Source organism: Phyllobates terribilis, unplaced genomic scaffold (assembly GCF_046119375.1).
Source record: "Phyllobates terribilis strain yellow unplaced genomic scaffold, ASM4611937v1 Scaffold_10__3_contigs__length_209671492, whole genome shotgun sequence".
NCBI lineage: Eukaryota > Metazoa > Chordata > Amphibia > Anura > Dendrobatidae > Phyllobates > Phyllobates terribilis.
Window position 1 is genome coordinate 194,655,228 of NW_027362770.1, and position 27,288 is coordinate 194,682,515.

General features: G+C 46.1%; 1 protein-coding gene across 1 annotated transcript; it reads right to left on the bottom strand.

Annotated features, from left to right (window-relative positions):
• Nucleotides 1-7,104: 7,104 nt before the first annotated feature.
• On the bottom strand, nt 7,105-17,477 carry LOC141164095 (histone H2A type 1-like). Its single transcript, XM_073649248.1, has 2 exons — nt 17,474-17,477; nt 7,105-7,508 (listed from the first exon to the last, which is right to left on the bottom strand). Exons 1-2 carry the CDS (start codon nt 17,475-17,477, stop codon nt 7,105-7,107), a joined length of 408 nt encoding a protein of 135 aa, XP_073505349.1.
• Between the last annotated feature and the right edge of the window lie 9,811 nt (nt 17,478-27,288).

The following is a 27,288-nucleotide window of genomic DNA, read 5'->3' on the forward strand; positions in this document are numbered from 1 at the left end:
TGTATTAGTGCACTGGGGTCCGTGATCTTGTTACAGGGGTCAGTAGTGTATTAGTGCACTGGGGTCCGCGATCTTGTTACAGGGGTCAGTAGTGTATTAGTGCACTGGCGTCCGCGATCTTGTTACAGCGGTCAGTAGTGTATTAGTGCACTGGGGTCCGCGATCTTGTTACAGCGGTCAGTAGTGTATTAGTGCACTGGGGTCCGCCATCTTGTTACAGGGGTCAGTAGTGTATTAGTGCACTGGGGTCCGCCATCTTGTTACAGGGGTCAGTAGTGTATTAGTGCACTGGGGTCCGCGATCTTGTTACAGGGGTCAGTAGTGTATTAGTGCACTGGGGTCCGCGATCTTGTTACAGGGGTCAGTAGTGTATTAGTGCACTGGGTTCCGCGATCTTGTTACAGGGGTCAGTAGTGTATTAGTGCACTGGGGTCCGCGATCTTGTTACAGGGGTCAGTAGTGTATTAGTGCACTGGGTTCCGCGATCTTGTTACAGGGGTCAGTAGTGTATTAGTGCACTGGGGTCCGCGATCTTGTTACAGGGGTCAGTAGTGTATTAGTGCACTGGGGTCCGCGATCTTGTTACAGGGGTCAGTAGTGTATTAGTGCACTGGGGTCCGCGATCTTGTTACAGGGGTCAGTAGTGTATTAGTGCACTGGGGTCCGCGATCTTGTTACAGGGGTCAGTAGTGTATTAGTGCACTGGGGTCCGCGATCTTGTTACAGGGGTCAGTAGTGTATTAGTGCACTGGGGTCCGCGCTGCGGTTTCTACACAGCAGTTGTGTTTTTGGTGCGAGGAGATGAATTGGTTAATCCGTCATATATGAAGCCGCAGATCCGTGTGGGGGGAGAGGAGTCTGCCGATGTTCTCAGGGAATGTCCCTCATTAGTGTCTGATACTCCGGACCCTGATTCTCCCTGTGGAGACTGATGTCATGGTCTCCGGAGTATCGGGAGGATGGCGGCCGCTGCTGGTGAATCTCCTCCACATCAGTGATAACGGCTCCTTCTCCCGGTGGACGGTCCGGTGTGCGGCGGCTCCGGAGGGCAGAACTCCGCGCTGTTCCCGGGGTTAGAGCTGCCGCTGACCGGATTGTGATCTCCGCAGTGACCGGTAATAATCCTCCGCGGAAATTCAAATCCCCCAACGGATCCTGTGATCAGACAATGAGCGGAGACCTCGGTGTAGCTCCGCCCACAGCCTTCAGCTGACGTACATAGCCGTCTTTCCTCCTCCGTGTAACCCCTTAATTGCTGGGTTCAGGGTGCGCTTGTCTACAACTAATGCTTTTCAGGTATCTGTCCGATGTATAATGCCGGGTACTGCCTCTTTAAGAATCCCAGATATGCATAAACCATAGAGTATATGAATCAGTAAAGAAGCAAAGCAGTGTATTATCATTATAATAATCATGAAATATAACATGTAAATATCCATTCTACTGCCAAAAAAGGACAATATTAAAGGACAGATCGTCCAATGACTAAGAAGGGGAAGTAACCACTATTGGACACAGAGCAGTATCAAAAGGTTGTTGGTTGGATAGCAGACAATGCTTCCGGTCACTTAGCCACCACCACCACCCTGTCTTCCACTTGGTCGAATCTCAGTAGCCGTGAGTCTGGACCGCATATTCCTCACCCTGATCCTCCTTCCTCCCACCATGCCGAGTGCCCGGAGACAACTGATCCCACACTTGGACACTCTGAAGAGCTGTTCACTTTTCCATTTATATATTCGGGCCTCTCGCCCGGTCCACTTGAAGCGGGGCAAGAGGAGATCGCGTGTAGCGATGCCCAAATATTTGAGCAGCCACGGTCACACGAAGGCGACGGTGGGAAAGTGTCACAAGAGGTGGACGATGATGAGACCCAATTGCCGGGAAGTGAGGAGGAGGATTGTGGTGCGCAAGTGGAAGAGGAGGAGGTGGTGGATGATATAGTAACTGACCCAACCTGGCAGGAGGCCAGCAGCGCACAAGGGGAGGGAGGCAGAGCACCCCAACAGGCAGGAAGAAGCAGTGTGGTGGCCGCAGACAGAAGGCAGGCAACCGTTCCCCGTAACACCAACACGAAGGAAGTTGCCTGTACAACTGTTAGGTCTTCCTGAGTCTGGTTGTTTTTTAAAGAGAAACCAGAGAAATCCAGCTGATAAAGTTAAAAAAAATGAATTTTATTTTCCAAGGTAGATGAAACAAAGATTAAAATTGTGTGTTCACAGAAAAGAGAATGCCTGCAATACCCAGGTGCAGTCCTTGCTCCAAAAGTGTGGAACTGCAGGTGGTGAGCTGGATTTACTTCTGTGACTTTGTTTTTTAAAGACTCAAGAGATAATCCCAAAAAAGCCATTTGCACCACCTGCCAGGCCAGCATCAGCACGAGTAGCAAAACTACCAGCCTGACCACCACCAGCATGATCAGGCACATGGCAGCAAAGCATCCGACTAAGTTGGCTGAATCCCAGGGTCCACGACCAATGTCTGCGTGTGACACCACTGCTACTTCCGCTGTTGTGCATGCACGCCAATCCCCTGTCTATGGCGCATGCCTAGATGCCTCCTGCCCTGCACCTGTCATTGCACACTTTCAACTAGCACCATCAGCAAGCACATCCACGTCCATGTCCCAGCGCGTCATTCAGTTGTCCCTACTTCAGTACTTGGAACGCAAGCACAAATACGCAGCAAACGCCCCACAGGCCACACTACTAAATTCACACATTTCGAAAATGCTTGCGCTTGAAATGTTGCCTTTTAGGCTCGTGGAGACGGAGGCATTCCACAACCTGATTGCGTAGGCCGTCCCTCGGTACTCGGTCCCCAACCGCCACTATTTCTCCCGGTGTGCCGTCCCCGCATTACACAAACACATGTCCCAGAACATTTGCCGTGACCTCAACAACGCAGTTACTGGGAAGGTCCACCTAACCACGGACACGTGAACAAATGCTTATTGGCAGGGACGGTGCATCTCGCTGATGGCACACTGGGTAAATATAGTGGAAGCCGGGACCCAGTCAGACCTTGGGACGTAACATGTCCTCCCGATGCCGAGGATTGTGGGCCCTGGGTTGTCGCTAGAAGCACTGCAGCACTGCCTCGACCAAGCGGCAACAGGCTGTGCTGAAGCTAATATTCTTAGGTGAAAAACTGCGCAAAGCTGAAGAATTGTGGACAGCTCTGAAAGAGCAGGCAGATCTGTGGCTCACACCGCTGAACCTACAGTGGTGACCAAAAGTATTGGCACCCCTGCAATTCTGTCAGATAATACTCAGTTTCTTCCTGAAAATGATTGCAATCACAAATTCTTTGGTATTATTATCTTCATTTATTTTGTCTTCAATGAAAAAACACAAAAAGAATTGTCTTAAAGCCAAATTGGATATAATTCCACACCAAACCTAAAAAAGGGGGTGGACAAAAATATTGGCACTGTTTGAAAAATCATGTGATGCTTCTCTAATTCGTGTAATTTCCAGCACCTGTAACTTACCTGTGGCACCTAACAGGTGTTGGCAATGACTAAATCACACTTGCAGCAAGTTAACATGGATTAAAGTTGACTCAACTTCTGTCCTGTGTCCTTGTGTGAACCACATTGAGCATGGAGAAAAGAAAGACCAAAGAACTGTCTGAGGAATTGAGAAACCAAATTGTGAGGAAGCATGAGCAATCTCAAGGCTACAAGTCCATCTCCAAAGACCTGAATGTTCCTGTGTCTTCCGTGCGCAGTGTCATCAAGAAGTGTAAAGCCCATGGCACTGTGGATAACCTCCCTAGATGTGGACGGAAAAGAAAAATTGACGAGAGATTTCAACATAAGATTGTGCGGATGGTGGATAAAGAACCTTGACTAACATCCAAACAAGTTCAAGCTGCCCTGCAGTCCGAGGGTACAACAGTGTCAACCCATACTATCCGTCGGCGTCTGAATGAAAAGGGACTGTATGATAGGATACCCAGGAAGACCCCACTTCTTACCCCGAGACATAAAAAAGCCAGGCTGGAGTTTGCCAAAACTTACCTGAGAAAGCCTAAAACGTTTTGGAAGAATGTTCTCTGGTCAGATGAGACAAAAGTAGAGCTTTTTGTGAAAAAGCATCAACATAGAATGTACAGGGAAAAAAAAGAGGCATTCAAAGAAAAGAACACGGTCCCTACAGTCAAACATGGCGGAGGTTCCCTGATGTTTTGGGGTTGCTTTGCTTCCTCTGGCACTGGACTGCTTGACCGTGTGCATGGCATTATGAAGTCTGAAGACTACCAACAAATTTTGCAGCATAATGTAGGACCCAGTGTGAGAAAGCTGGGTCTCCCTCAGAGGTCATGGGTCTTCCAGCAGGACAATGACCCAAAACACACTTCAAAATGCACTATACAATGGTTTTAGAGAAAGCACTGGAGACTTCTAAGGTGGCCAGCAATGAGTCCAGACCTGAATCACATAGAACACCTGTGGAGAGATCTCAAAATGGCAGTTTGGAGAAGGCACCCTTCAAATATCAGGGACCTGGAGCAGTTTGCCAAAGAAGAATGGTCTACAATTCCAGCAGAGCATTGTAAGAAACTCATTGATGGTTACCGGAAGCGGTTGTTCGCAGTTATTTTGGCTAAAGGTTGTGCAACCAAGTATTAGGCTGAGGGTGCCAATACTTTTGTCTGGCCCATTTTTGGAGTTTTGCGTGAAATGATCAATGATTTGATTTTTGCTTCATTCTCTTTTGTGTTTTTTCCTTGCAAGCAAATTAAATGAAGAGAATAAGACCAAAGAATTTGTGATTGCAATCATTTTCAGGAAGAAACTGAGTACTATCTGACAGAATTGCAGGGGTGCCAATACTTTTGGCCACCACTGTACATCCAGGCATGGTCGTGTGTGACAATGGCAGGAACCTGGTGGTGGCTCTGAGGCGAGGCGAGCTCACACATGTACCATGCCTGGCCCATGTGCTCAACCTTGTGGTTCAGGGGTTTCTCAAAACCTATCCGGAGCTGCCGGATCTGCTTGTTAAAGTACGCCGCCTGTGTGCCCATTTTACAAAGTCAGCTACATCTTCCGCCGCCCTTGCCGTGTTTCAGCAGCGTTTGCAGCTTCCGGCTCACAGACTGATGTGTGATGTCCCCACGCGTTGGAACTCTACACTGCAGATGTTGGGAAGGATTTGTGAGCAGTTGTTTGAGGGCAGTTGTTGAGTACCAGCATCAACAAAGCCGTCAGTATTCAGTTCAGACTCCACACATAAGACCTCAGGAGTGGACATGGATGTCAGACATATGTACCATCCTCAAAAACTTTGAGGACTCCACCAAGATGGTGAGCGGCGATGATGCCATAATTAGCGTCACCATCCCGCTTCTCTGTCTTCTGAGACACTCTCTGCTCACAATCAAAGAGGATGCATTGCAGACGGATCACGATGAGACGGAGCAAGGAACCATACAGGGTGATTACACACAGACAAGCCTCATCTCATCCCAACGTGGATTGGGTGACAATGAGGAAGAGGAGGAGGAGGAAGAACAGGAGCTAGTTTTCTGTGCTATAGATGGTACTACATGCACAGCTGTCATACCATCTGTTCAGCGTGGATGGTCTGAGGACAGGGAGGAGGAGGAAGAGGAGGTCAGAGAGGAGGAGGAGGAGAGCATGGTCAGTCATCCTCTTGGTGAGGACATGGAAGTCTTGCCTGTTAGAAGTCTGGCACGCATCGCTGAGCTTGTGTTACGCTACCTTACCCATGACCCTTGCGCTGTCCAAAACTTGGGTTACAGTCATTACTGGCTGGTGACACTTTTAGACTCACGCTATAAGGAGAACTTTCTTTCTCTAATTCCCGCGCCGGACAGGCCTAAAAAAATGGGGCTGTACCAGAAGGCCCTTGTTGTGGAATTAGTGAAAAAATTCCCATCTGAAAACGCTGGCGGCAGAGGTCACAGTTCATTGGACAACCAAGGAGTACAGGCGAGAGAGACACAAATGCAATCCAGTCAGAAATGCTTCCAGGGGTCTGCCCCATGCTGTTTCCATGTCATTTGAGTACTGCTCCCATCAATTGGGCAATTTTTAGGCCCTCGGTCCGAGCACCCAAGTATTCCAATGTGCTCGACCCGAGCATTTTAGTGCTCGCTCATCACTAGTAGAGACCCATAACTTGTCAGACAAAATACTTTATTAACCCCTTTATGACGTGGTACGCAATAGTATGCACCACGTCATAAACCCCGCTTCAGTGCGGGTTCCGGCACATGTCAGCTGATGTATACAGCTGACATGGGCCCACAACAGCGGGTGGAATCGCGACCCACCCGCGGCTGTTAACTAGTTAAATGCCGCTCTCAATCTATGACAGTAGCATTTAACTCGCGCAAACCGGATGCGCATTACTTACCCCTCCCATCGGTGACCCCATCACATGATCACGGGTCACTAATGGGTTGACATGACAATCCGGGGTCTGCAGGAGACCCCTGTGGTTGTTATTTCCAGATTGCCCAGTTGTCGGCACTCACAGCAAGTGAACATTTCTGCTACACAGAGATCAGATCTGTGTGTAACAAACGATCAGATAACTGCAGCTTCTAGTGTCCTATGGAGAATATTGAAGAAAGCAGAAAGTGTAAAAAATTTTTTTCAAAAATATGTATAAAAATATAAAAGTATGGAGGCTATGTGGGGGGCTCATACCGTATATATGGAGGCTATGTGGGGGGCTCATAGAGAACAGCACAGAGTCCTGCCCTCCACAGCAGAGAATCAGGGGCCAGAGTATCAGACACTAATGAGGGACATTTCCTGGGAACATCCGCAGACTCCTCTCCCCCCACACGGATCTGAGGATTGATGTGACCAAGCATTAACCCATTCATCTCCTCGCACTAGTATCCCGTGCAGTTTGTGGCGTTACAATGTGTAAGTGCAGGTGATCCAGTGTCTGTCCTCATACAATCCCCCGTGGACATGTGTGCCCCTATACACTGTGGGGTAACATCAGCCCCATGTGAGGACACCCCCGAGATCAGCGGCGCCGGCTCTTGTGGTGACGGTGTGGGTGGCTCTTAGAAGAGCCTTTGGTTGTGTGGATGATACAGGATCGGCTGCAGCGCTCACTTGCTCTTGCTCGCTTTGCTTGGCGACTTGCTGCTCTCGGTCTTCTTGGGCAGTAGCACGGCCTGGATGTTGGGCAGGACGCCCCCCTGGGCGATGGTCACCCCACCCAGCAACCTGTTCAGCTCCTCGTCATTGCGCACCGCCAGCTGCAGGTGCCGGGGGATGATGCGGGTCTTCTTGTTGTCCCGGGCGGCATTGCCGGCCAATTCCAGGATCTCAGCGGTCAGATACTCCAGCACAGCGGCCAGATACTCCAGCACAGCGGCCAGATAGACCGGAGCGCCGGCGCCCACCCTCTCGGCGTAGTTGCCCTTGCGGAGAAGCCTGTGCACACGACCGACCGGGAACTGCAGTCCTGCCCGGGATGAGCGGGTCTTGGCTTGGCTGGTCGGGGCCACTTCTGGATGGCAGACAGTTTCTCAGGATCCATTTGTAGGCCGGTCTGAGAGATTATGTAGCCCAGAAATGGAAGAGAGGTCTGCTCAAAGGTGCACTTCTCATATTTAGCGTAGAGGTGGTTCTGCCTGAGCCTGAGCAGGACCTGACGAACGTCCCTCCGGTGAGTCTGGAGATCCGGAGAGAAGACCAAGATGTCGTCCAGGTACACCACCACGCAGGAGTAGAGAAGGTCACGGAAGATGTCATTGACCAACTCTTGAAAGACGGCAGGAGCGTTACAGAGACCGAAGGGCATTACCAGGTATTCATAGTGGCCGTCCCGGGTGTTGAATGCCGTCTTCCACTCATCCCCCTGACGGATACGGACCAGGTTATACGCCCCACGGAGATCCAGTTTGGTGAAGATTCTAGCCCCCCTCAGGCGGTCAAATAATTCAGGAATGAGCGGGAGGGGGTATTTATTCTTCACTGTAATCTGGTTAAGGCCTCTATAATCTATACATGGACGGAGTGAGCCGTCCTTCTTTTTGACGAAGAAGAAGCCTGCTCCCGCCGGGGAGGTAGATTTCCGGATAAATCCCCGGGCCAGATTCTCCTCAATATACTCTGACATGGACCGGGTCTCCGCTGCGGACAAAGGGTTCAAAGTGCAGGGTGCACTGGTTTATGAAGCCCCGAGCTTGAGCGGAGTCACCTCCGAAACGAGGAGGTGCAGAAAACCGGGGTCCGGGACAGGAAGCCATGGTATTGGTGGGCAGCGGCGCTGCCGGGTTGCGAGTCATGACACTAGCGGTGGTTGCAGGTGGAGCAGACAGAGTGTCCAGGCGAGAGTTGACACTCCGCAGGTGACTCAGGATGGACTCCTGTTGGGACCTCTGACGGGAGGGACAGTTCATGACATAGGTCCGAGAGCGAGGGAGCTTGGGTGCCACCGGATTCCATGGCCCGAGCAAACTGTAACGGGTCTGGGAGGTGGAACCTCTGAGCAACTATACAAGTGGGCGGTCCTTGTAAGGAAGCGGGTGGCTCCCAGGGGAGACGGGCAGGTAATCACGGCAAGTGACAGGGACAGTCTCTGGGTAGAAGGGCAGGTAGTCACGGCAAGTGACAGGGACAGTCTCTGGGTAGAAGGGCAGGTAGTCACGGCAAGTGACAGGGACAGTCTCTGGGTAGAAGGACGGGTACTCACGGCAAGTGACAGGGACAGTCTCTGGACAGGCAGGTGGTCACGGCTAGTGACGGCAGAGCCTCCAGGTAGGCTAGCAGGCAGGTAGCAGATGAGCGCTCCCTGGTGAGCAGACAAGAGTCTCTGGACAGGCAGGTGGTCACGGCAAGTGACGGCAGAGCCTCCAGGTAGGCTAGCAGGCAGGTAGCAGATGAGCGCTCCCAGGTGAGCGGGCAAGCTGGTCCATAGACAGACTGACAGGTGTCGGAAGGCAGACCGTCGGACCGCAGGCTTGCAAGCAGGTAAACGGATATCTGGCAGGTATCAAGCAGGAATCTGCCAGGTGACTGGCAGGTAACAGGCAGGAATCTGGCAGGTGACTGGAAACGGGACCTGAGGGCTGAAGCAGAGTGAAGGCTTTGCAACAACATTGCTCGGGCACCTCCATTTTGGAGGAGGTGCCTTATATATGGTGAGGTCCTCCGGCCATTGGCCATTGCCAGCAGAGCGGGAGGAGGACGCCGGGCACGGAGTGGAGAGGTGAGGGGAACAGCGTCCCTGCCTAGCAGGAGGCAGGGACGCCGACGCTACACTCTGTTTGCAATGACTCTATATAATAGATCCCTCTGTGTGTAATGACTCTATATAATAGATCCCTCTGCGTGTAATGACTCTATATAATAGATCCCTCTGCGTGTAATGACTCTATATAATAGATCCCTCTGCGTGTAATGACTCTATATAATAGATCCCTCTGCGTGTAATGACTCTATATAATAGATCCCTCTGTGTGTAATGACTCTATATAATAGATCCCTCTGTGTGTAATGACTCTATATAATAGATCCCTCTGCGTGTAATGACTCTATATAATAGATCCCTCTGTGTGCAATGACTCTATATAATAGATCCCTCTGTGTGTAATGACTCTATATAATAGATCCCTCTGTGTGTAATGACTCTATATAATAGATCCCTCTGCACGTAATGACTCTATATAATAGACCCCTCTGTGTGTAATGACTCTATATAATAGATCCCTCTGTGTGTAATGACTCTATATAATAGATCCCTCTGTGTGTAATGACTCTATATAATAGATCCCTCTGTGTGTAATGACTCTATATAATAGATCCCTCTGCGTGTAATGACTCTATATAATAGATCCCTCTGTGTGTAATGACTCTATATAATAGATGCCTCTGCGTGTAATGACTCTATATAATAGATCGCTCTGTGTGTAATGACTCTATATAATAGATCCCTCTGTGTGTAATGACTCTATATAATAGATCCCTCTGTGTGTAATGACTCTATATAATAGATCCCTCTGTGTGAAATGACTCTATATAATAGATCCCTCTGTGTGTAATGACTCTATATAATAGATCCCTCTGTGTGTAATGACTCTATATAATAGATCCCTCTGTGTGTAATGACTCAATATAATAGATCCCTCTGTGTGTAATGACTCTATATAATAGATCCCTCTGTGTGTAATGACTCTATATAATAGATGCCTCTGCGTGTAATGACTCTATATAATAGATCGCTCTGTGTGTAATGACTCTATATAATAGATCCCTCTGTGTGTAATAACTCTATATAATAGATCCCTCTGTGTGTAATGACTCTATATAATAGATCCCTCTGCGTGTAATGACTCTATATAATAGATCCCTCTGCGTGTAATGACTCTATATAATAGATCCCTCTGCGTGTAATGACTCTATATAATAGATCCCTCTGCGTGTACTGACTCTATATAATAGATCCCTCTGTGTGTAATGACTCTATATAATAGATCCCTCTGTGTGTAATGACTCTATATAATAGATCCCTCTGCGTGTAATGACTCTATATAATAGATCCCTCTGTGTGCAATGACTCTATATAATAGATCCCTCTGTGTGTAATGACTCTATATAATAGATCCCTCTGTGTGTAATGACTCTATATAATAGATCCCTCTGCGCGTAATGACTCTATATAATAGATGCCTCTGCGTGTAATGACTCTATATAATAGATCGCTCTGTGTGTAATGACTCTATATAATAGATCGCTCTGTGTGTAATGACTCTATATAATAGATCGCTCTGTGTGTAATGACTCTATATAATAGATCCCTCTGTGTGTAATGACTCTATATAATAGATGCCTCTGCGTGTAATGACTCTATATAATAGATCGCTCTGTGTGTAATGACTCTATATAATAGATCCCTCTGTGTGTAATGACTCTATATAATAGATCCCTCTGTGTGTAATGACTCTATATAATAGATCCCTCTGCGTGTAATGACTCTATATAATAGATCCCTCTGCGTGTAATGACTCTATATAATAGATCCCTCTGCGTGTAATGACTCTATATAATAGATCCCTCTGCGTGTACTGACTCTATATAATAGATCCCTCTGTGTGTAATGACTCTATATAATAGATCCCTCTGTGTGTAATGACTCTATATAATAGATCCCTCTGCGTGTAATGACTCTATATAATAGATCCCTCTGTGTGCAATGACTCTATATAATAGATCCCTCTGTGTGTAATGACTCTATATAATAGATCCCTCTGTGTGTAATGACTCTATATAATAGATCCCTCTGCGCGTAATGACTCTATATAATAGATGCCTCTGCGTGTAATGACTCTATATAATAGATCGCTCTGTGTGTAATGACTCTATATAATAGATCGCTCTGTGTGTAATGACTCTATATAATAGATCGCTCTGTGTGTAATGACTCTATATAATAGATCCCTCTGCGTGTAATGACTCTATATAATAGATCCCTCTGTGTGTAATGACTCTATATAATAGATCCCTCTGTGTGTAATGACTCTATATAATAGATCCCTCTGTGTGTAATGACTCTATATAATAGATCCCTCTGTGTGTAATGGCTCTATATAATAGATCCCTCTGTGTGTAATGACTCTATATAATAGATCCCTCTGTGTGTAATGACTCTATATAATAGATCCCTCTGTGTGTAATGACTCTATATAATAGATCCCTCTGTGTGTAATGACTCTATATAATAGATGCCTCTGCGTATAATGACTCTATATAATAGATCGCTCTGTGTGTAATGACTCTATATAATAGATCCCTCTGTGTGTAATGACTCTATATAATAGATCCCTCTGTGTGTAATGACTCTATATAATAGATCCCTCTGCGTGTAATGACTCTATATAATAGATCCCTCTGCGTGTAATGACTCTATATAATAGATCCCTCTGTGTGTAATGACTCTATGTAATAGATCGCTCTGTGTGTAATGACTCTATATAATAGATGCCTCTGTGTGTAATGACACTATATAATAGATCGCTCTGTGTGTAATGACTCTATATAATAGATCCCTCTGTGTGTAATGACTCTACAGAATAGATCCCTCTGCGTGTAATGACTCTATATAATAGATCCCTCTGCGTGTAATGACTCTATATAATAGATCCCTCTGTGTGTAATGACTCTATATAATAGATCCCTCTGTGTGTAATGACTCTATATAATAGATCCCTCTGTGTGTAATGACTCTATATAATAGATCCCTCTGCGTGTAATGACTCTATATAATAGATCCCTCTGCGTGTAATGACTCTATATAATAGATCCCTCTGTGTGTAATGACTCTATATAATAGGTCCCTCTGTGTGTAATGACTATAATAGATCCCTCTGTGTGTAATGACTCTATATAATAGATCCCTCTGGGTGTAATGACTCTATATAATAGATCCCTCTGCGTGTAATGACTCTATATAATAGATCCCTCTGCGTGTAATGACTCTATATAATAGATCCCTCTGCGTGTAATGACTCTATATAATAGATCCCTCTGTGTGTAATGACTCTATATAATAGATCCCTCTGTCTGTAATGACTCTATATAATAGATCCCTCTGTGTGTAATGACTCTATATAATAGATCCCTCTGTGTGTAATGACTCTATATAATAGATCCCTCTGTCTGTAATGACTCTATATAATAGATCCCTCTGTCTGTAATGACTCTATATAATAGATCCCTCTGTGTGTAATGACTCTATATAATAGATTCCTCTGCGTGTAATGACTCTATATAATAGATCCCTCTGTGTGTAATGACTCTATATAATAGATCCCTCTGTGTGTAATGACTCTATATAATAGATCCCTCTGTGTGTAATGACTCTATATAATAGATCCCTCTGTGTGTAATGACTCTATATAATAGACCCCTCTGTGTGTAATGACTCTATATAATAGATCCCTCTGTCTGTAATGACTCTATATAATAGATCCCTCTGTGTGTAATGACTCTATATAATAGATCCCTCTGCGTGTAATGACTCTATATAATAGATCCCTCTGTTTGCAATGACTCTATATAATAGATCCCTCTGTGTGTAATGACTCTATATAATAGATCCCTCTGTGTGTAATGACTCTATATAATAGATCCCTCTGTCTGTAATGACTCTATATAATAGATCCCTCTGTGTGTAATGACTCTATATAATAGATCCCTCTGCGTGTAATGACTCTATATAATAGATCCCTCTGTTTGCAATGACTCTATATAATAGATCCCTCTGTCTGTAATGACTCTATATAATAGATCCCTCTGTGTGTAATGACTCTATATAATAGATCCCTCTGTCTGTAATGACTCTATATAATAGATCCCTCTGTGTGTAATGACTCTATATAATAGATCCCTCTGCGTGTAATGACTCTATATAATAGATCCCTCTGTTTGCAATGACTCTATATAATAGATCCCTCTGTCTGTAATGACTCTATATAATAGATCCCTCTGTCTGTAATGACTCTATATAATAGATCCCTCTGTCTGTAATGACTCTATATAATAGATCCCTCTGTGTGTAATGACTCTATATAATAGATCCCTCTGTGTGTAATGACTCTATATAATAGATCCCTCTGTGTGTAATGACTCTATATAATAGATCCCTCTGTGTGTAATGACTCTATATAATAGACCCCTCTGTGTGTAATGACTCTATATAATAGATCCCTCTGTCTGTAATGACTCTATATAATAGATCCCTCTGTGTGTAATGACTCTATATAATAGATCCCTCTGCGTGTAATGACTCTATATAATAGATCCCTCTGTTTGCAATGACTCTATATAATAGATCCCTCTGTGTGTAATGACTCTATATAATAGATCCCTCTGTGTGTAATGACTCTATATAATAGATCCCTCTGTCTGTAATGACTCTATATAATAGATCCCTCTGTGTGTAATGACTCTATATAATAGATCCCTCTGCGTGTAATGACTCTATATAATAGATCCCTCTGTTTGCAATGACTCTATATATGAGTTTCACTTTTTGTATTGAAGAACTGACAAATTAACTTTTTGATGATATTCTAATTTAGTGAGATGCACCTGTAGATAAAAGGGTTTCTTAACTTAAATTGACGTCATAGCACAGACCTGCATCAACTCAGCTTGAACAAAACCCATAGGACCCTATTCATCAGTTTTTACTCCAGAATTCTGTTATAAAATGCTCAATCGTATAATTTGAATGCAACTGAAGACTATGTAAAAACGTTGCAACTTTTTCCTTTCTAATGCCATTTTTATCGGTAAGTGGGCCGGGTTGTGATGACTGCTGTTTGGCAACTTCATCATGAGCAGCGTTGGTCGCTACAAATCCTACTCCAGTCAGTGGCATAGCATGGAGGCGCTGTCCAGCCATCAGACGCTTCTGATGAATATGTCTCTTACTGAATCAGGAGCTGCGTCCTTCACCTCCGCCCTCTCATCAAGACATTAATCAGGTGCAGAGTTCTTTAAGGTGACAATGCAGCAATTTAGCTCGAGTAGTTAATATTTTGTATGCATTTATGTACATAAGTGACAGCCGAGTGCTGTGATGGTCTATTATTATTAGTCCCATACAGAATTCATGAATGGACGGACAGACCTGTGCTAGGCATACGTGAAAATTATTTTATTAAAAATGGAAATAGTCTTTCCTAAGTAACATTGGGGTCCCTGGTGGTCCTAACCTCAGCAACTTATGTTTTATCCAATATGACTGTAACAGTGTGTCCCTCCCCAGCCTGTGTTCATGTACTCTATGTAATGTAGCCTGCTTTAGTGTAAGGGGTGTAAGGCTATGTGCCCACCATGCAGAAATGCTCAGTTTCTGCATCTCCCTGGCAGAAAAAATGCATGCAGATCGTACATGTGGATTGTACATGTGGATTGTACATGTGGATTGTACATGTGGATTGTACATGCTTTTTTCCTGCCAGGGACATGCGGATGTGACTTCTCCAAAGCGTTTGATACCGTGCCACACAAAAGGTTGGTATATAAAATGAGAATGCTGGGTCTGGGGGATAATGTGTGCGAGTGGGTAAATAGCTGGCTGAGTGATAGAAAGCAGAGGGTGGTTATCAATGGAGTAAGCTCAGGGGGTGTCAGGGTTACTAGCGGGGGGCCTCAAGAGTCTGTCTTGGGCCCTATATTATTTAATATATTTATTAATGATCTAGTGGAAGGGTTGCATAGTAAAATAGCAATATTTGCAGATGATACTAAACTTTGTAAAGTAGTTAATACAGATGAGGATAGGGCACAGCTACAGGAGGATTTAGATAAATTGGGGAGTTGGGCCAAAAAATGGCAAATGGAGTTCAATGCCGATAAATGTAAGGTCATGCACATGGGAAAGAAAAACAGCAGTCACCCATACATATTAAATGGGAAACCGTTGGGGAAATCTGACATGGAGAAGGACCTGGGCGTCTTTGTTAACAGCAAATTAAATTGGAGTGCCCAGTGTCAGGCAGCAGCTGCGAAGGCAAATAGAGTCATGGCATGCATCAGAAGAGGAATAGGGGCATATGATGAGAACATTGTTCTTCCTCTGTATAAAGCGCTGGTAAGGCCGCACTTAGAATATTGTGCACAGTTCTGGGCTCCGGTGCTCAGGAAAGACATATTGGAGCTAGAGAGGGTACAAAGGAGGGCGACTAAGGTAATAAAGGGAATGGAGGGACTAGAATACCCAGAGAGGTTGTCAAAATTAGGCCTATTTACGTTGGAAAAGAGAAGGCTTAGGGGAGACCTCATAAACATGTATAAATACATCAGGGGGCAGTACAGAGATCTCTCCCATGACCTGTTTATACCAAGGATGGTGACAAAGACGAGGGGGCACACTATGCGTCTGGAGGAAAGGAGGTTCCTGCACCAGCATAGAAGGGGATTCTTTACGGTCAGAGCCGTGAGACTCTGGAACTCTCTGAGAGAGGGAGTGGTGATGTCCAACTCACTTAATGAGTTCAAGAGAGGCCTGGACGCCTTTCTTGAGAACAATAAAATTGCATTTTATGCTTAGTTAATTAATCCAGGGATTTAATCTGACTGCCAGATTGGTGTCGGGAAGTGAATTTTTCCTCAATGATGTAAATTGGTCTATACCACATGGTATAGGAATAGCGGAATAGCTGCAGTGCACAAGAAATAGGCTGAACTGGATGGACGCCTGTCTTTTTTCGGCCTTATAAACTATGTATCTATGTAACTATGTAATGGTAAAAAATAAATCTATACTTACCTTCTGATGGCCCCCGCTGTCTTGCTGCGCTCCGTCCTGGCTTGCCGGCAGCTTGCGGTACACTGAAGGACCTGCCGTCACATGACTATGACGTCAGCGCAGGTCCTTCAGTCCACAGTGCGCTGACGGCAAGTGAAGACAAGGACACCGCGGGCCATCAGAAGGTAAGTATAATATTTATTTTTTATTTTATTCTTTTTTTTACAGGTACTATGGTACCCGGGTCTGGAGAAGAGTCTCCTGTCCTCCACATCCGGGTACCATCCGCACATAGAAACGCATATTATCCGTGTGTGCAAATGTGCTGACACGGATAATATGCGTTTCAATGCAAGTCAATGGCGGCAATTACGCTGCATGTCCGCAAAATTAATGGACATGCTGAGTATTTTTCCAGAATGATAATCCGCAGCGGAAATTTTTGCAGCATGTGCACAGCACGGATTATCATTGGGGAACATGGCAGGCCTTCTACCATGCGTTTAAGCATTTCTGCAGCGTTTTTGCCGGTGCTTAAACGCATGGTGGGCACACAGCCTAACAGCGTGTCCCTCCCCCGGCCTGTGTTCATGGACTGTAATGTAATCAGGCCTAGGTCACCATCTCTTGTTGCATGTAGAGGGTGTGAACCCTTCCCTCATCCAGGGGCTGATCCCAGTAGACAGAACAATAGACTCATGTTTGGCCCAGTCAGTTGCGTGGGGCCTCCCGACGCTGGAGGGTCTCAGGCTGCGGCCAGATCCTCGTGGCGTGTGTGGATTGATAGAAGCTGCCACGTTGGATTGTGTTGTGTCCCTCATCTGCTGGATCCATTGAACTCATCCAAGGACTATTTCTATATTTTCTCTGGCGGGAGGCGCCCCCGGACTTGTTTCTGCTGTTATATAGCAAAAGCGAACCAAATACAGAGTATATGGCAAAGAATCAAAAAACTTTATTGTAAACAATATACAGAAAAGACAGACATGATTAAAAAGGACGACACACAGACAACCAAACTGGGTGACACATATACAACATAATAATAGATGTTAAATATCTATTGGGACAAAGTGCAAGAAGTGCTCGTATTCAAGGCATTTATGCACTGGTACAAAATTATGGCATATTTCATCACTATGGATATGTACCACGTGCCATATGGCCTATAGTGCCCTATGAAAAGATGCTAAACAATTATATTGCACTCTTACCCATATTAGATCAGCACCCAGAATAAACAATGACCCCAATGCGTGTTTCGCGTGGTATATCCTATGGCTTCCTCGGGGGGGATTGTTTAATAGGACCTTCCATGTCTGTTTAAATATACTTTAGGGCCTGCGGTCACGTGACCGGAACGGACCAATCATCTCCTGGACCATCAGCGCATGCACGCTGAACCGCCCGAGCCGGATGCGTCACGCATGGCCATCAAGGTGAACCACGCATGACAGGGAACCAGGACACGTTGCCATGGCCCCCCAACATGCGCAGACACCATGCAGATGCCGTGCATGACGCAGAGGCAAGGGGAGGCACAGCACCCACACGCTCGCCAAAGAGAACACAGCAACGCATTTAGACAAGTATAGTAACGCAAGTACTTAATAATGCAAAAATGTGTTAGAGTAAGCAGTATCATTTTCCTATATTTGCAACACGATTCTGTCAGTACGAAAATCTATTTTCTTGGTCCAATTTAATTGTTGCTCGTAGTATCCTCATATTGATTAACCATATGTAGATGATCCATATAGATGGTGCATATAGACTATGGAGGGAGAAAGTTACAAATGACAAAGAAAACAAATTAAAATCAACACATACAATTGTATAAAAATACCACAAAGATTATATCTATTAAAGAAATGGGGTAAAGCTCAGGGCCTCATTAAGGCCATTTGGCGTCATTGTTCCCATTTCCACTATCCATTTTGTTTTCCCTTTGAGCCAGAAGTTTTTTTACATTTCCACCCCTAATGCCACTATGGATGACATCAATACCACGTAACATGAATGGTTTAGCATTTCTCACATGACAGATTTTAAAATGACGTTCTATCGTCTTTAAGGAGGTTGTGTCAGCCACCGTCCTCATACCCCATGCCCCCTCACACCAGCCCCCTGGATGCCCCTCTACATACCCCAAGCCCCTCACACCAGCCACGCAGCCTCCTGGATGCCCCTCCACATACCCCATGCCCCCTCAAACCAGCCACGCAGCCCCCTGGATGCCCCTCTACATAACCCATACCCCTCACAACAGCCACACAGTCTCCTGGATGCCCCTCTACATACCCCATGCCCCCTCACACCAGCCCTCTACATGCCACTCTACATATCCCATGCCTCCTCACACCAGCCACACAGCCCCCTGGATGCCCCTCTACATATCCCATGTCCCCTCACACCAGCCCTCTGGATGCCACTCTACATATCCCATGCCACCTCACACCAGCCCCCTGGATACCCTTTACATACCCCATGCCCCCTCACACCAGCCACGCAGTCTCCTGGATGCCCCTCTACATAACCCATACCCCTCACACCAGCGACACAGTCTCCTGGATGCCCCTCTACATACCCCATGCCCCCTCACACCAGCCCTCTACATGCCACTCTACATATCCCATGCCTCCTCACACCAGCCACACAGCCCCCTGGATGCCCCTCTACATATCCCATGTCCCCTCACACCAGCCCTCTGGATGCCACTCTACATATCCCATGCCACCTCACACCAGCCCCCTGGATACCCTTTTACATACCCCATGCCCCCTCACACCAGCCACGCAGTCTCCTGGATGCCCCTCTACATACCCCATGCCCCCTTACACCAGCCCTCTACATGCCACTCTACATATCCCATGCCTCCTCACACCAGCCACACAGCCCCCTGGATGCCCCTCTACATATCCCATGTCCCCTCACACCAGCCCTCTGGATGCCACTCTACATATCCCATGCCACCGCACACCAGCCCCCTGGATACCCTTTTACATACCCCATGCCCCCTCACACCAGCCATGCAGTCTCCTGGATGCCCCTCTACATAACCCATACCCCTCACACCAGCCACACAGTCTCCTGGATGCCCCTCTACATACCCCATGCCCCCTCACACCAGCCACGCAGTCTCCTGGATGCCCCTCTACATACCCCATGCCCCCTTACACCAGCCCTCTACATGCCACTCTACATATCCCATGCCTCCTCCCACCAGCCACACAGCCCCCTGGATGCCCCTCTACATATCCCATGTCCCCTCACACCAGCCCTCTGGATGCCACTCTACATATCCCATGCCACCTCACACCAGCCCCCTGGATACCCTTTTACATACCCCATGCCCCCTCACACCAGCCACGCAGTCTCCTGGATGCCCCTCTACATACCCCATGCCCCCTTACACCAGCCCTCTACATGCCACTCTACATGTCCCATGCCTCCTCACACCAGCCACACAGCCCCCTGGATGCCCCTCTACATATCCCATGTCCCCTCACACCAGCCCTCTGGATGCCACTCTACATATCCCATGCCACCTCACACCAGCCCCCTGGATACCCTTTTACATACCCCATGCCCCCTCACACCAGCCACGCAGTCTCCTGGATGCCCCTCTACATACCCCATGCCCCCTCACACCAGCCCTCTACATGCCACTCTACATATCCCATGCCTCCTCACATCAGCCACACAGCCCCCTGGATGCCCCTCTACATATCCCATGTCCCCTCACACCACCCACACATCCCCTCCCTGGATGCCCCTCTACATAGAATCATAGAATCATAGAATGGTAGAGTTGGAAGGGACCTCCTGGGTCATCTGGTCCAACCCCCTGCTCAAAGCAGGATTCACTAGATCATCTCAGACAGATGTCTGTCCAGCCTCTGTTTGAAGACGTCCATTGAAGGGGAACTCACCACCTCTCGTGGCAGCCTGTTCCACTCATTAATCACCCTAACTGTCAAAAAGTTTTTTCTAATATCTAATCTGTGTCTCCTCCCATTTAGTTTCATCCCATTGCTTCTAGTCTTTCCTTGTGCAAATGAGAATAATGATGATCCTTCTACAATGTGACAGCCCTTGACATATTTGTAGACAGCTATTAAGTCTCCTCTCAGTCTTCTTTTTTGCAAGCTAAACATTCCCAAATCCTGCAACCGTTCCTCATAGGACATGGTTTGCAGACCAGTCACCATTCTGGTCGCTCTTCTCTGAACTTGTTCCAGTTTGTCGATGTCTTTTTTAAAATGTGGTGCCCAAAACTGTACACAGTATTCCAGATGAGGTCTGACCAAAGAGGAGTAAAGACCGATAATGACTTCACGTGATCTAGACTGTATGCTTCTGTTAATACATCCCAGAATTGTATTTGCCTTTTTTGCTGCTGCATCACACTGTTGACTCATGTTCAGTCTATGATCTATTAGTATACCTAAGTCTTTTTCACATGTACTGTTGCTTAGCTCTATTCCTCCCATTCTGTATATGCTTTTTTCATTTTTATTGCCCAGATGTAGTACTTTGCATTTTTCCCTGTTAAAAACCATTCTGTTGGTTGCTGCCCACTGCTCCAGTTTATTTAGGTCTTTTTGAATCCTCTCTCTCTCTTCTCTAGTATTAGCTATCCCTCCTAGCTTTGTGTCATCAGCAAATTTAATCAGTTTACCCTCAATTCCTTCATCTAAATCATTGATAAAGATGTTGAACAATACAGGTCCCAGGACAGAGCCCTGTGGTACCCCACTTGAGACATTCATCCAGCTGGATGTGAAGCCATTTACAACCACCCTTTGAGTCCGATCACTAAGCCAGTTATGAATCCACCTAACAGTTGCCTGGTCCATTGCATACTTGGTCATTTTTTCAATAAGGATGGTGTGAGATACTTTGTCAAATGCTTTGCTGAAGTCAAGATATACTATATCTACAGCATTTCCCTGATCCACCCAGTCAGTGATTCTGTCATAGAAGGAAATTAAGTTAGTCTGACATGACTTGTTAGTTACAAACCCATGCTGACTCTGGTTAATCACTTCATTCTTATCCATGTACTTACATACATGTTGTTTAATAATTTGTTCAAAGATCTTTCCTGGTATAGAAGTCAGACTCACCGGCCTATAGTTCCCTGGGTCCACCTTCTTCCCCTTTTTGAAGATAGGAACAACATTTGCTCTTCTCCAGTCTTCTGGGACTTCTCCTGTTCTCCAAGAATTTTCAAAGATTATGGAGAGTGGTTCTAAAATTTCTTCTACGATCTCCTTCAGTACTCTGGGGTGTAATTCATCTGGACCTGGAGACTTGAACTCATTTATGTTAGCTAAATATTCCCTCACAATCTTTCTGTTTACAGATAACTTGGATTCCTCTATTCCTTTAAAAGGACAGTGAAGATCAGTTGATGTTACATTTTCTTTCTGAGAGAAAACAGATGCAAAATAGGAATTAAAAAGTTCGGCCTTCTCAACATCCTCTCTTACCATTTCTCCATTTTCATCCTGTAAAAATCCTATAGCATCTTTGACTTTTCTTTTACTTTTGACATACCCCCAAAATCCTTTTTTATTGCTTTTGACATCTCTTGCAAGCCTTAATTCATTGTCAGCTTTAGCTAACCTGATACGTGCCCTGCAGGATCAGCAGACTGCATTATAATCTTCTTTAGATATGCCTCCCTCTTTCCATTTAATAAACATTTCTTTCTTTCTTTTTAGCATGTGTTTAAGTTCTGTGTTCATCCATCCTGGTTTCCTTAAATGCTTCCCATTCTTCCTACTTTTCGGGATTGTTAACGATTGTGCTTTGAGAATCTCATTTTTAAAAATTTCCCATCCTTCCTGGACATTTTTGTCCTTAAGGACATCCAGCCATTGGATCCCTCCTACTCTCTTTCTGAGTCTCTTAAAATCTGCCTTTCTAAAATCTAACCTTGAAGTTTGAGTCTTCACATGTCTTCCTCCTCTAGTTATCCAAAATTCTATAATAGCATGATCGCTGCCTCCTAGTGTCCCAGCCACCTTTATCTCCTCAACCATTTCCTCCCTGTTTATAAGGATTAGATCCAAAGTAGCAGATCCCTTTGTTTTCTCCCCTACCTTTTGGAAGATAAAGTTGTCAGCAAGAGAGGATAAGAATTTGCTTGACCTGTTAGTTTTACTTGAGAGAGATTCCCAACAAATGTCTGGATAGTTGAAATCTCCCATGACCACTACGTCATATTTTTTGGAGAACTTGGTCATTTGATACATAAAGAGTTCATCCATATCTTCAGCTTGCCCAGGTGGCCTGTAGTAAATGCCTACAATGTTGTCCTTTCCGTTGTTCTCTCCTTGTATTCTTACCCAAACAGTTTCCACAGAACTCCCAGTCTCTGAAGCTTCAATCTCTGTGCAGATATACGCTTTTCTAACATACAATGCGACACCTCCTCCTCGTTTATCAAGTCTGTTTCTTGCAAATAAGTTGTATCCTTTTAGCCTTTTATTCCAATCATGTGTATCGTCCCACCAAGTTTCAGTGATTCCAATGACATCATATTCCTTTTCCTGCATTAGTAGTTCCAATTCTCCTTGTTTGTTGCCCATGCTTTGTGCATTTGTATAAAAACATTTTAGTTTGTGATTGGTTTCTCTTCCTCCCATATTTTTATTATTTAAATTGTTTTGTCTTTGTTCTTCCTTTCCACTTCCAGTAGCAGAGATCTCAATAGTATTTGTCAGCTGTATGGCTTTTTCTGGCCTTTTGCTTCCCTTCCCACATTGTTCTAGTATAAAGCTCTTCTGATGAGTGTAGCAAGGCGACTTCCAAATACATGTTTTCCAGTCTTGGTAAGGTGCACCCCATCTCTAACAAGTAGTCCATCGTATAGGTAATTCATTCCGTGATCCAGAAATCCAAATCCTTGTTGACGGCACCATCGACGTAGCCAGTTGTTCACCTGTAGAATCTTATTCCACCTCATTGTTCCATGGCCATCCACTGGGAGGATGGATGAGAAGACCACCTGCGCTCCCAATTCTTTCACTTTCTTGCCTAAGTCTTCAAAGTCACTGCAGATGGTTTCCAGGTCCTTTCTTGCGGTGTCATTTGTCCCCACATGTATTAGCAGGAATGGGTAGTGATCTGTAGGTCTGAAGAGTCTTGATATCCTGTCAGACACATCTTTAATTTTTGCTCCTGGAAGACAGCACATTTCTCTTGAGGTTATGTCTGGTCTGCAGATAGCGGCCTCTGTTCCTCTTAACAGGGAATCCCCCATGACCACCACTCTCCGTTTTTTCTTCACAATATTCTTCTTTCTCCATCCAGGAGGATTCTGAGGGCTTACAAGGTTATTCATTGCTGGCAAAGTCTTATTTTGCTGTATTTCTTCATGGTGCTCCTGCGTGAGAGCCTGGTACTGGTTCCTGAGCAGTATGGGTGCTGACTGCCTCTCGATCCTCCTGCTTCTGTGGGTCACAGGCTTCCATTCCTCTGTTTCGTCAGGTGCAGTTCGAATTTCTTCTCTTATCCCATGACTCCTCACACCAGCTCCCTGGATACCGCTCTACATACCCCATGCCCCCTAACACCACCCACACAGCCCCCTGGATGCCCCTCTACATACCCCATGCCCCTCACACCAGCCACAAAGCCCCCTGGATGCCCCTCTACATACCCCATGCCCCCACACCAGCCACACAACCCTCTGGATGCCCCTCTACATACCCCATGCTCCTGATGAGGCTGAGTATTGTGTGTGGCCTCCACGTGCCTGTATGACCTCCCTACAAAGCCTGGGCATGCTCCTGATGAGGTTGTGGATGGTCTCCTGTGGGATCTCCTCCCAGACCTGGACTAAAGCATCTTATTCGGGTGCTTTGCTGCCATGTGCCTGATCAGCATGATGGTGGTGGTCAGGCTGGTCATTTTGCCACCCCTGCTGATGCTGGCCTGGCAGGTGGTGCAAATGGCCTTTTTGGGGTTATCTGCAGTGTCTTTAAAAAACAACCAGACTTGGGAAGACCTACCGGTTGTACTGGCAACTTTCTTCGTGTTGGTGTTATGGGGAACGGTTGCCCGCCTCCTGTCTGCGGCCACCACACTGCTTCTTCCTGCCTGTTGGGGTGTTCTGCCTCCCTCCCCCTGTGTGCTGCTGTCCTCCTGCCAGGTTGGGTCAGTTACTATATCATCCACCACCTCGTCTTCCACTTCCACACCCTGGTCCTCCTCCTGACTTTCTGGCAATTGTTTCATCATCGTCCACTTCTTGTGACACTTTCCCACCGTCGCCTTCGTGTGACCGCGGCTGCTCAAGTATTTTGGCATCTATACAATCTAAATGGAAAAGTGAAGAGTTCTTCAGAGCGTCCAAGTGTGGGATCAGTTGTCTCTGGGCACTCAGCATGGTGGGAGGAAGGAGGATCAGGGTGAGGAATATGTGGTCCAGACTCACGGCTACTGAGATTTTACCGTGTGGAAGACAGGGTGGTGGTGGTGGTGGCAAAGTGACTGGAAGCATTATCCGCTATCCAACCAATAACCTTTTCACACTGCTCTGTGGTCAGTAGTGGTGTTCTGCAATCCCCTAGTAATTGGGACAGGAAGTTTGAGCGAGAAGATGTGGGTATTTTTTGCGGCACAATTTCAGCTAGCCCACCGCCTCTGCATGCACCATCACAATCACATCTCCCTTCCTCGTCCCTTGCTACGTGCCTTGCCCATTTTAGATGGAGGACAATATTTTCCACGTTCACTACAAAAGACTGGATATGAACTGCAGTTGTATGTAATACGTCTGACGGACAACCACGTTTTGAAATAGCTGGCTTTTAGGTTACTATTCTTCACAGGGAGCACATGTGAATAGCTTGACCGACACACTGCAACAAACTGCAAATGGAGGCCAATATTTTCCACGTTCAATACAAATTTCTGGATTTTTATCGCTGTAATATGGAAAGGACCTCGCTGTATTCTGCAGTGCCAACAAGCAAATGAAGTTGAAAAATGGTGTTCTCTGGATTGCTTTTTAAGCAAATAATCAGGATTAAGATAAAAAAAAATTGCCCTGGCCCCTGATACATGGGGCTATGTCTACAAATATCTATAACAGCAGCAGCAGACAGAACGTGCAATGGACTTTCTATTGCTGTGTACAATGCACTCTGCCACATACCCTGCCTCCCTGCCTAACTCCTGCTATCACTACTGAATATATGCAGCTGGATTAGTCCTCAAAATACTCGCCGAGCTTGTCGAGCACACTGATGCTCGGGCGAGTACTGAGTAGTGGCGAGCATGTTCGCTCATCACTAGTAGAGACCCATAACTTGTTATACAAAATACTTTTTCAAAAACCTTGGTTCAGTGTTGGCTCCAGCACGGAGTCTGCACTAAACCGGGCACATGTCAGCTGATCTATACAGCTGAAATGTGCCCGCAACAGCCGCGGGTGGAATCGCGATCCACCCACGACTGCTAACTAGTTAGAGATTGACAGCGGCATTTAACTTGCGTAAACCTGATGCACATCAATTACCCTGTCCATCGGTCACCCCATCACATGATCGCGGGTCACCGATGGGTTGGTATGACAACCCGGGGTCTGCAGGAGACCCCTGTGGTTATCATGGCCAAATTGCTATGAGCGCTGACCAGTGATTGGCGCTCATAGTAAGTGAGCATTTCTGCTACAGAGAGGAGATCTGCTCATCGCTTCATTAACTCCCATGGAGATGATCAAAACAAGCAGAAAGTGTAAAAAAATGTTTTCAAAAATATTAAAAAAATAAAAAATATATAAAAGTTTAAATCACCCCCCTTTCGCCCCATTCAAAATAAAACAAGAATCACACATACACATATTTGGTATCGCCGCCTTCAGAATCGCCCGATCTATCAATATAAAAAAAAATTAATCTGATCGGTAAAAGGTGTAACAAGAAAAAATTCTAAACGCCAGAATTACGTTTCTGGTCACTGAAACCTTGCAATAAAATACATTAACGGGCGATCAAAACATCTACACCAAAATCTATATATATATAATCGTCTTATCCCGTCTGTCTGTCCAGGAAATCCCGCGTCGCTCATTGGTCCGGCAGCGGCCAATCAGCGATGCGGCATTTCTGAAAAAAGATGGCGGCCGTTAGCGGCTCATCTGCGGGACGGAGCTCAGTGGCGATGCAGCCGGGAGATGACCGGCGCGAGGCGCTCATCTCCCGACCACCGGCGCCGCTGACCTCCATGCAGCTAGGGTGTCAAGGGAGGACCGAGGAGCGGCGCTGTGGGTCGGGATACTTCTGCTGCGAGCAGTCGCTCATGTCCCGGGTTCTCGCAGCGGAAGTAGCTGCACAGGCAGCGGCGCTCCCCGATCCTCACCAATACGATTCGCTGATTGGTCGCGGTCTCCGCACCCGACCAATCAGTGATCTTGGCGCAAAAGTTAAACACCGCTGTGCTGATTGGTCGCGGCCGCTGCCCTCGACCAATTACCAATTTGGGCGCCACATTTAAATAGCGGCCGCGACCAATCACCGATCTTGGCGCCACATTTAAACACTGCTGTGCTGATTGGTCGTGGACGCTGCTCTGCTGATTGCGCCCGGTCGGCCGCATACATATTCTAGAATACCTGATGCGTTAGAATCGGGCCACCATCTAGTAGTATCAAGAAAAACGTCAGCTCGACACGCAAAAAAAAAAGCCCTCACCCGACCCCAGATCCTGAAAAATAGAGACTTTTTTTAAGCAAACTTTGGATCTTTTTTCACCACTTAGATAAAAATATAACCTAGACATGTTTGGTGCCTACGAACTCGTAATGACCTGGAGAATAATAATGGCAGCTCAGTGTCAGCAATCAATGAACATGGTAAAAAAAAAAAAAAAAACTGTGTTTTTGCACTTTTTTTTGCAATTTCACCACACTTGAAATATTTTCCCCGTTCTCCAGTACACGATATGGTAAAACCAGTGATGTTTACAACTTGTCCCGCAGAAAATAATCCCTCACACGGCCATATTCCAGTCC